Source organism: Oryzias latipes, chromosome 19 (genome assembly GCF_053564925.1).
Source record: "Oryzias latipes strain Hd-rR chromosome 19, Olatipes_Hd-rR_3.1".
Lineage (NCBI taxonomy): Eukaryota > Metazoa > Chordata > Actinopteri > Beloniformes > Adrianichthyidae > Oryzias > Oryzias latipes.
Window position 1 is genome coordinate 13,395,330 of NC_136255.1, and position 11,260 is coordinate 13,406,589.

The 11,260-nt window shown below is 46.1% G+C and overlaps 1 protein-coding gene across 3 annotated transcripts in view; it reads left to right on the forward strand.

The window, feature by feature from the left end:
* kif19 (kinesin family member 19) overlaps positions 1 to 9,497 on the forward strand; it is a 42,995-nt gene extending 33,498 nt beyond the window's left edge. For all 3 annotated transcript variants that reach the window (XM_011488344.4, XM_004080613.5, XM_020711997.3), the window contains 4 exons: positions 7,621 to 7,738; positions 7,910 to 8,298; positions 8,481 to 8,646; positions 8,736 to 9,497. In XM_011488344.4, the coding sequence (XP_011486646.1) occupies positions 7,621 to 7,738; positions 7,910 to 8,298; positions 8,481 to 8,646; positions 8,736 to 8,857 (795 nt within the window). In that variant the 3' untranslated portion in view covers positions 8,858 to 9,497. The remainder of the gene's footprint in view (positions 1 to 7,620; positions 7,739 to 7,909; positions 8,299 to 8,480; positions 8,647 to 8,735) is intronic.
* The last annotated feature ends 1,763 nt before the right edge of the window (positions 9,498 to 11,260 follow it).

The following is an 11,260-nucleotide window of genomic DNA, read 5'->3' on the forward strand; positions in this document are numbered from 1 at the left end:
GGCCCCACCGGAGAGGGACGCCCACAGCCCCAGACGAGCACCCCACCACCACCCAGGAGTTCCGGGCATCCCCCCGCCCCGACCCCAGGTACGAGCCAGGACCCCCCAAGGGAGACCCGCTCCGCACTCCAGGCAGCCACCCACCCGGCCCACGGTTGGTCCAGGTAGGAGCAAGGCAGAGGCCCGCCGCCCCCGCCCAGGAGGGGGGAACCCCGGGGAAAAAAGGGCGGCCCACAAGGGATGTTATAAATATGGCCCGACCAGGCTCGGCCATGTTGGAAGTTTGGCGGGGCCCAGCGCCCAGGGGCAAGGACCAGGACCCACCCCCCAGGGACACGAACACCCCCGGCTCTGGTGTAATATGAACCCCCCCACCGCGCGGAGAGAGCACCGCCGGGCCCAGGGAGCCGGCACCCAAGGGACACGGCCGCCATCGCCAAGAGGCCCACATCCCCCACCAGGGAAGGGGTAGGGGACAGATGGACCCAGGTCCCACCTTCCTTGTAAAATGTGTGTGCGTGTATGGGTGCTTGAGAGGGTGTTTGTGTGCATGTGTGTGTGTTTATGTTTGAATGTATATATTGAAGGGGGAGGGGTGTGTGTACTAAGGGGGGTGCAGTTAAAATTGGCGAGTAGGGCACTAAGGGGACATCTCCTGATTACTCACAGTGATGTCCCCTCACCCTCCACACCAAGGGGCCCTAAGTGTCTAAGGTGCGGTTAAAATTGGCGGGTAGGGTGCCAGGAGGACATCTGCTGCTTGCTTGCAGTGATGTCCAAGCACCCCCCCTACCAAGGACCCTACATGTCTAAGGTGCAAATAAAACCGAAAGAGGGGGGGCCCACTCCATACGGCAACCATAGGAGGGGGGCCACTCCCAAGTAGCCCCCCCCCAAGGCGCATCGCAGGCTAGACCCCCCACCCCCTCACCCTAATATGAGGTTATATAAGGAAGGGGGTAAGTTGGGGACAGCTGGTAGACTGTCCCCCGGTGGTCAAACAGCCGTCCCCCAGCCCACCCCCAGCAAAGGGGCCAGGGCCACCCAGCCCAGGGGCCCACCCCCGGAGGCGCCGACACCCCAGGCCCGGCACCACCCGCCCCACACAGAGAGAGAGGAGCCAGAAAGCGTCGCCCCCCCCCGGAGCAAGCCCAGGCCCCCACCCCCAGACGCCGGCCCTAGAAGAGCTGTGGTCAGGCCTCGACGGGACCGAGGAGGCCAACCGGCCGAGGCAACCACTGATTGCCTCAGCGGAGACCCCGACCCGTTAGCCCCCCCGACCCGTACTAATAATGGGCCCCCCCTCCCCCCCAGAACGCCCCCCCACAGGACAGGGCCGACAAGCCCCCCACCCCACCCCACCCCAGACCCCGCAGCCGAAGCGGGTGACACCCAGAGCGACCGGGGGCCCCGAGAGGGTTGTCCCGTCCCGTCCCAGAGCCAGGGAAGGGCCGATCCCAGCCCCAGGTGCAGATGGGCAGCCCATCCGGCGCCGCTGGGCCCCCCCCACCCGAGCAGGGCCCCCCGCCAACCCCCCCCAGCACAGGCAAAGGGACCACCCCCCCAAGCCAAGCCAGACCACCACCCCACCCCCCCACCACGCACCCCCACACCCAAGCCCAGAGGACCACGCAGCGCCCCAGCCCGCCCCACCCAGGCACCGGACCCGACCCCCCGACCAACGGAGCCCCCCACCGCCCCCGCCAGGCACCGGAAGCCCCGACCCCCACCCCAAACCACGGCAGAAGGGCAAGGAGCAGCGACGACCAAGCCCCCCACCCCCTAAGTCATGGAGTCAACCACAGGAGACCAGAGAGACTGAATTCTTTCAAAGTTACTTGAGCTTTGGGCTGACATTTTTTCCAAGCTGATATGATCAAACAGCAGATTTCTGTGTTGACTAATGTTTATATTTTTCTTGTTTTTCCAATTTATTAAAATAGTTTTTTTGGCAATACAAAGAGTTATGAAAATGATGGATGCTAATCCTTCTTCTATATCGATGGCACTCATGTCACCAAGCACACAAAGTGACGGTGAGGCAGTGATTGAAACCTTAAGCCAGACTGATAGATCGGCACATACCTGCTGCCAGAGAGCCTGGACAGGAGTGCAGAACCACAGTGCGTGCATGTAGCTGTCGGGTAGATTATTATCACAGTGCTCGCAAATGTCTGAGTTACTGAGACCCATCTTGAACATCCTCTGTCCAGTGTAGTAAATTCTGTGAAGAGTTTTGAGATGGATTAGCTGCAGATTTGGACTTTTTGTCAGTTTAAAGGTGTTTAGACAGAGTTCTGACCAGAAGCTTTCATCTGTGCTGATGCTCAAATCTGCATCCCATTTTTTTGTTGGAAGGGCAATATTGTTATCTAAATTACATAAAAGTTTGTATATTTTGGAGAGAGTTCTATTCATTGAAAAATTAATCAGAGTGGTAACTACATCTGGTAGCTTTAAATCGTCGTCTTTAATTTTATACTTTTTAGTAATACTTGATTTAAGTTGCTGATATTCCAAGAAGTTATTTATTCCATGTTTGTCTTGAAGTTCCTGGGGAGTTATGAATCTTCTATCAATAATTACGTGCTCTAGTTGTTTTATGCCCCCTGCTTGCCAAGCTGGGAAGTGAATCATTTTTTTGTTAATAAGGATGTCCGGGTTGTTCCAGATGGGTGTCATTTTGCACGGTTGAATTGATGATTTTGATATTTTGAGAAATTCCCACCAGGCTGTTAAGGTGGCATTTATATTAATGCTTTTGAAACAATCCTGTTTTTTAACTGTTTGGCTAATAAATGGTAGCTGTGAAAGGTTGATCTTTCCACATAACGCCTGTTCCAAGTCTAACCATGAGTTGGTTTCTGGATTATTTTTTAACCATTTTAAGATATATTGTAATCTATTTGCAAGAAAGTATTTGTGGAAATTAGGTAGTTCTAATCCTCCACAGCTTTTTGCAGATTTTAAAGTTTTTAGACTAATTCTTGCAGGTTTGTTGTTCCATAGAAAGCTTGATATGGATGAGTCTAATGTTTTGAACCATTTTAATGGCGGTTGTGTGGGAATCATTGAGAAGAGATAATTAACTTTGGGTAAGATTTTCATTTTAACCGTGGCTACCTTGCCCATAAGGGACAGAGGCAGGTTGGTCCAGCGTGTTAGATCGTCCTGTATGCTTTTCAGTAATGGGGTGTGGTTTAGCTGCACCAGTTCTGATAGTTTGGGGGAAAAGTAGATACCCAGATATTTGATATTTCCTGTTTTAACTGGAATTGTGAGTCTTTGTTCCATATTCCTGTTGAGTGGTAATAAAACAGACTTATTCCAGTTAATGGAATAGTCTGATATGGAGGAGAATTCATTTATGATCATTGCTGTTTCATTTACAGATTGTAAATTCCTTAAAAACAGTAATATGTCATCCGCATAAAGACTAATTTTATGATGGCTGTGTTTGGTTTTTATTCCTATAATGCTCTCATTCTGTCTTATTGCTGCAGCTAAAGGCTCAATGAATATAGCAAAAAGAGAAGGAGAGAGTGGGCAACCCTGTCTGGTTCCTCTTCCAAGAAAAAACCTGTTTGAAGTCTGTTTATTGGTTCTAACTGATGCATTGGGGTTGTGATATAATATTTTGATCCAATTGATGAATGATTCTCCAAAACCAAACTTATGGAGGGCAGCAATAAGGAACTTCCAATTAACTCTGTCAAAAGCTTTTTCAGCATCCAGCGATAGTACCGTCATTTCCTGGTTTTCAATGGTGGCAAAGTCTATTATATTAACTAGTCTACGGACATTATCATCCGAGTGTCTGCCTTTGATGAATCCAGTCTGGTCGAAGTGAATTATGTGAGGAGTGATTTTTTCTATTCTCTGTGCTAGTGCTTTGCAGATAATTTTTACATCTGCATTGATTAGAGAAATAGGGCGATAGCTTGAAGGACTAGTGGGATCTTTGTCTGGTTTTAGAAGAAGAATTATGTTGGCTGAGTTCATGTTAGGTGGCATTGATTGGCTCTCATTAATAGATGTGACAGTTTTATAAAATGTTGGTGCCAGTTGTTCCCAGAATTCTTTATAAAACTCAGCAGGAAAGCCGTCAGGCCCTGGTGCTTTACCATTGGGCATAAATAACAGAGCTTCATGAAGTTCAGACAGCGAGAGCGGAGAATCTAAGTTTGTGATTTGATCCTCATTTAGCCTGGGTAGGTTTACATTGTTAAGAAATGAGTCAATACTTTGCTCTGACGGATTGATCTGCGGTGTGTACAGGTTTTTATAAAAGTTTTCAAATGCTTTATTAATTTTGACCGGGTCATGGGTGACATTTCCTGTTTGGTCCATAATAGAGGTGATTGATGATTTTTCTCTATTAATTTTAAGCTGATTAGCCAGAAATTTGCCAGATTTATTAGAGTTTTCAAATCTTTCAAGTCGTAGCCTTTGTATTTGAAATTGTGTTTGTTTATTGATGATGTCATTTAACTGCAGCTTTAAATTTTTCAGATCTCCCAGAATGTGTTCCTGTGCAGAAGCAGCAGAAGCAGTCTCCAGGGTTTTGATTTTATTTTCTAATTCTAATAAATCTGCTTTCTCTTTGCGTTTTTTGTGCGTTGAATAAGAAATGATTTTCCCTCTCATGACTGCCTTTGCTGTTTCCCAAAGAACGCACGGTGGGACGTCTGGAGTATTGTTGAAGTCTAAGAAGGTTGCCCACTCTTTTTTAAAGAATTCAAGAAATTCCTGGTCCTTTAACAGAGACGTATTAAACCTCCAGGTTGTACCAGAGGGTGTGGATTTTTCCCTAGAAATGTTTACAGAGACTGGTGCATGATCACTGATAATAATTGGATGGATATTGGAGCTTTGAATATTTTTTAAAAGAGAGTTACTGATTAATAAATAGTCTAAACGGGAGTGTGAGTGGTGAACTGGAGAAAAAAAGGTGAACCCTTTAGTGCTTGGATGACATGAGCGCCACGCGTCGCAGAGACCCAGATCATTCATGTACTGCTTTAGAATACTTGCAGATCGCCATGTACGCTGGTTTGCTGCTGTGCTGAGTCTGTCAAGTTCAGGGTCCAAAACAAGGTTGAAGTCTCCTCCTATAATGATTGTGGAGTCAGAGTGAACTGAGAGTGAGGTGAAGAATCTGTGAAAGAAGGAAGAGTCGTCAACATTAGGCCCGTATACACTCACTATACAAAAGTCCTTGTTCTGAATGGATATATTAATGATTACAAATCTGCCTTCTGGGTCAGTAACTGTATCCTTATGAGTAAAATTAAGATTTTTATTAATTAAAACAGCAACTCCTCGTTGTTTGGAGTTGTAACTGGCAGAGTATATAACTGGAAATTGTAAGCAGCACATAAGGTGATTCAAAGAATTTGATAAATGGGTCTCCTGCAGTAGAGCTATATCTGCTTTTAGACCATCCAGGTGATTTAACACTTTCAGTCTCTTTGGCTCAGAGCCAAGTCCACGCACATTCCAGCTAACGATGTTAAGACTGTTCATAACTGCTCTGACTGAAAAGGTGTAAAGCTAAGTAGTGCTTGTGTACCAGTCCGTGTGCGCGTGCCCGCATTGAGAAGCGCTGTGCGCGTGAACGTTTTCTGGCTATGTGAGCTGCGTGTCGCGTGCGTCCTATGAGAGCCTGTGTGAGGTGATTGGAGTATGTCGGCGTGTGTGTGCGGGATCGCATGTGCACGCCCCTGTGTGCGCTTGTGTGTGCGCGCGCCCGCTCCGTGCATAAATAAATACTTACCGAGGATGAGTTGCTTCCAGGTGATTTACATATAATGAGGGGGGAGAGGGGGGGGGGAGAGTAAAGGAAAGAAAAAAAGAGATAGAAGGGAAAACGAAAACAACAACAAAACAACAATAGAAACATCAGTGGGACTGAGGTGACGAAGAGAAAAAAAGACTGTTTTCCTGCGATCGAGGTGTGGATTATTGATGATCCGGTTTTCCATTCATTGAAGTAAGTTTAGCGGGTTTCTTCTGGGCAGCGCAGATGTTCTCAGCGCGGATCTGAAAGCCTTCAGCACAGCCAGGGGGTGATCTCCGGGTCCCGGAACAGCCGGCCGTCCACGTAAAGTTTGTCAACGGCCACAATCGCTCTCGAACCAGCAGCAAGATGCTTCCTCCTCAGCGGGAACAGGATCTTCCTTCTGCGGAGGATTTCTGCCGGGAACTGATCATTCACGCTGTAATGCGTGCCTTTCAGTTCCCGTCCGCGGCCCTTCACCAACTCCTTCTGTTTGAAATGTTCGAATTTAGCCACAATAGGACGCGGGCGCTGGTGGTCGGACCTTCTTCCTCCGAGGCGGTGAACCCTGTGGAAAGAGATCTTCTGCACCTCCTCCTTGGGGAGCTTCAGGTGGACCTGTAAAAAGGATCTGACGGTGGCCTTGGGGTCTTCTCCTGCCTCCTCTGGAACCCCCGCGACCACTAGATTGTCCCTCATGCTCCTCGACTGAAGATCCAGGAGGGTTTCCTTGATGGATCGGTTCTCCTCGGAGAGACGGGCGGTGTCATTGCCCAGGGTCTTCACGGTCTCTCTGAGGGCCTGGTTCTCCGCTGCGAGCTCCCGCACCTGCTGCTGGCTGAATTCCAGAGACTCCCGCAGACCTTGAAATTCTCTATGGAGGATCTCCAGCAGATTGAGGCGGCCATCAAAGCTGGAGAGCTTTTTGTCAATCGAATCCAGGATATCGCTCATTCCGCTGCCTGGAGAGGACACAGCCCCGGGAGAGTCCTCAGGCCGTTCACGCTTGGCGGAGGGGGTGGTGGTGGCGGTTCTGGGCTTCACCATGTTGCAGGTATTAAAACACTCGTCAATGAATTTCTCCAGGTCCTCCAGGCTGACAGAAGCTTAATACTCTTAACAGGTTATGTTAGTTAGCAGGAAATATTTTAATATGGCGGAAAAATGAAACAAGATCGAAAATGTTTGTTCAAATGCTTACGCGCCGCCAAGTCGACTCACCACACTCGTCTCGCTGGGTCTCGCGATACTACAGCATCACCTCATGTTCCATCATCTGTCAGGATTCCAATGACCATCTTCTTATGTTTTGGATGGGGAGTCCCACTCCTCGCTGTTGTAGGCCACCACTCTGTGCCGGTCCCCGGCCAAGATAAAATATAGGGGGGTGTCAGGAAGGGCATGCGGTGAAAAATCCTCTGCCAAACCGCCACAGCGAATCAACGAAAGCTGATTCGCCGTGGCGACCCCTGAAGGGATATGCAGACAGCTGAACAGCAACTTCTTTTAAATTGAAAATGCAAGTAGAGAAACATGGGGATCTTGGCCCTGGTTTCTGAAGGGTTAAAATCATAAAAAATGGGGGGAAAAAATGCGTAAGAAGAAAAAACCTCATCGTTTAAGTTTCACCTGGGTATAAGTCAATCCTCCTGCAAAATATGCAAAAAATGTGACTCATACTCCGAAGAATACATTAGTAGAAAATGTGTGATGTTCTGTCAAATGCTGTTAAAATGTTTTGTTTTTGTAGAGTAAATATTTTAGAGTTGAGCTGTGAGTCAGAACAGAATGGTGCTAAATGTCTGGTCCTAAAAGACTCTTCTGCATGTTTTTCTCTGCAGCCTCTGGCTCCTGACAGTTTCCTGAGCTACAGCCTTCTCAGCCACAGCGTCAGCAGCCACCTGGACTCCTCGCCCGAGAGCAGCGAGGCCGGCGCCGACATCCACCTGCCACGAAATGGTAAGACGACCCCTACAGCAGCATTGTTCCGGACGGGATGGGGATTCCTGCAGTCCGACAGCCTTTAGTCGGCTTTAGCAGTAATGCCAGCGCATTTAGGAGCTGCAAATGTCGTTTAAAGAGGAGGAGTGAAGTGTGTGACCTGCTGAGTGAAATTTTAAATCTGCACAGAGCGCCAACAGATCAGAAAGGGAGGTCAGAGCATTGCGGTAAAAGCGGCGCGTCGGCGCTCCAAAGCCCTGGAGGTGGATGTGCTGCGGCTGCCGCACGCCCCCTCCCCTTTGGACCCCAAGAAGCAAAAGAGCAACCTCTCCTTGAGCGAGGCGCCCCCTAGAGGCTTCCCGACCCGGTGTGGCAGGCAACCCAGCCCCGAGCTGAGACATGCCACCTCAGACGACAACCTGTCCAGCAGCACAGGGGAGGGGCCCGGCCTGCAGGCCACCTGGACGCGCCCCCGCAACCGTCAGGTCCCCACCAAGACGCAGACACCTCGTGAGGTCGACTTTGAAGCTCGCCGCAAGAAGAGGCGTTCACGGTCGTTTGAGGTTACCGGTCAAGCCGTGAGTGTCTTCAAGTTTGTTTAGATTTTTATGGAAACATCTCAACTGTGAAAAATGGATAATAATACTGTATTTTTCAGAGTATAAGTCACGTTTCTTTTTTTTTCTTTCAAAAGTTTGGCCTTAGCTGTGACTTATAGTCCAAAAAATACAAAAAAGAATCTTTTTCTTTTATCTTTCAGCTGCCTCATGCTAAAACAACCACAGCTCAGAGGTTTCGCCCTCTGGACAGCACATCTGACCCCCACCTCCACATCAACGGCCCCCATGCCCCCATGCTTCGCCCCCACTGCAGAGCAGCCCCGCCCCTCACTAAAGTCCGGCCCCCCCACATCACCCAGCAAGCAGGTAAACTCAGAACAGCAGAACGCTGGAATTCTTCTGGTTTCCATCAAACGTTTTTTTATTTTGTTTGTGTTTTTTTACTCGATCCACAGGCTGCAACGCCGAGTCCTCCACCAGCACGGCGAACAACCCGAAGCGAGGAGCTCAGCTGCGGCAGCCCCTCCTCTATATCACCACCACAGGCGCCGGGGCCCAGCGCACGCGCAGACACTGAGTCCGGAGCAGCTGCCTGAGCCTGAAGGGACGACCTCTGACAAAGAAAACACCGATAGAATGTAGGACACTAACCAGACGCAGGCTGGATGCCTCAGCCCTGCACCCCCCCGTATGTTAATGATCGGGGGTGCAGACAGAATTAAAGTCTTAAGTAGACAGTGGGTGTGTCTTCTGTCAAACGTATTCGCTTTAGCTTTCACGCTGCGATGGTGTCAAGCTCAGATTACCAGTAGCTGTAGTTCTGTATTTTCAGGTTTTGATGAATGTGTCGTTTCTCTAAAGGTTAGTGTTTGCGATGAGCCCTTCTGACTTAAGCTTTCAAAGTAAAGGGAAGAAAACCAACAGCGCCTGCTGCTGGTTTGGAGTTTCGGCCTTCTGTCACAGTCAGCATCAGTGTTAGTTGTAGTCAGTGTTTTATTTTGAAAGGCTCCTTTAGAGTAAAGTTTTACACCCAAAAAAAGGTTTGTGTAGTTGACATATCTGCAGATGTTTTATTTCCAGATTAGCTGTTTTTAAGGATAATATTTAACAGTTGCCTTTTCTTTTAATATATTGACATTTTCATATTTACTACTTTCTATTCTGTTTTTTTTGTACATTTTTTTTTACTTGTATCAAAATAAATGTAAAAATCTTTAGTCTGATTTTATTCTTGGGAGGCTGGGTTACCACGTTGGAGAGTCTTAACTTGTTCAGTTTGACCTGTCCAGGTATCTCCTGCAGTATTTGCTCAAAGCGACACTGAGACGTGTGAAGAAATAGGAAAAAGTGACGCTTTCAGCCTCACAAGTATTGAATTCAGTGCTAGGATGTTTTATTTATGTTCTCCCAGACTCTCCAGACCCACAAAAAACCTGGATTAAGTTCTCACTTGGATCAAGTAAACGCTCAGAGATTGGTTTTCCCGTGGACCACGTCATACTTAAAGTATAAAAAAAAGCAAACTGTAAAATATTTTTACAGTTTTTATTTAAAGACCCGCTTAGTTATAGATGACGGGGAGTGGGGGCAGGGCCCACAACTCAGAGGTGAATTTCCTAATATTTCCTGCTTCTCTATAGAAACAATGTCTTTTTTTTTTATTTGAGCTAAAAATCATATTTAAAAGACCACCCAGAACATTTTCAAATGATGATCGGAACGGGACCTTTGAAAAAAAAAAGAGCTTATTCTCCTTTACCCGTTCTTCTAGATCAAAAACAACATTATTAGTTTGATTTATTACACTGATTTATCCAAATAACTGCAATCATTGTAAGATGTTTGTTATTATCAAGCAAAAATGCCATGGACCAATTTGAGACTAAAGGAATATTTTATATTTCACAACAAAAAAGTAAAAAACAAAATTCTGCACCTTTAATTAGCTACCAAAGGAGCACATTTTAGTGATTTATGTAGTCTGTGGAGCTTATCGTAATTAACATTTATTCAACTACAAAAACACATTTAGTGCTTTCTTGCCTATATTTTTGTAGGAATATTTTGGCAACTGGATTTCGAAACAGAAATGTGTGGTGTTGTACTAAGAAATGTCCGCTAGGTGGTGCACACAGGCAACAGGTGGAAAGAGAAATACTTTTTAACGGTTCGTGAAAATTATACTGAAGTACTTTAAAATAATAAATTCTCAAGTAAAAGTTAAAAAAATTAATGATTTGATTCGTTACGTGGAATTGGGCAAAAAAAATATTAATAAATCATAAGTTAAAGTACATCTGCGGACGTTATTTGTTTACTGAGAAACAAAAAGATTAAGCTCACTTGCAGTTTTTTTTCTTTTATGGAAAAACAAGCGGCCAATAATAATACTGTCCTCACATATTAGTATTTTGATCCCACAAAATAGTATTTTAGTATCTTTAATTTCTACTACTACTTCTAATTTGTGGTAACGATATGCTCACGTGTGGCTATAAAATGCTTAGTTATAAGCAAAAAATACTTAATTGTGCCCATAATAACTAATTTGTATGCACAACACTAATTTGTGTACAAATGCTAATTTGTGAGCACAAAATGTTAATCTTTGATCACAAAATATTAACATACGTGCACAAAAATGCTAAATGCCCATTGTAAGGTTTTTTGTTTGTTTTGTTTTTGTAATTTTTATTTATTACATTGTGAATATAAAAGGCCCAAAACATTCGACTTTTAAGTAAAATGACATAACATTTTCTAAACAAAATGGCTTAAAAAATTGTCGACAGTTGCTCCAAACATTTCTGTATCTAAATGTGATAAAAGCAAAGTGAAAGTTGAATTATCTTCAAATGTTTCCTGATAAACCTTAATCGGAAATCCAGCCCCCTGTTGTCCTTTAATATTTCATCTGTCCAATGAGAGCTTGCTCTCAGTTTGATTGACGTACAAGTCCACCAATGAGATGTGAGTATTT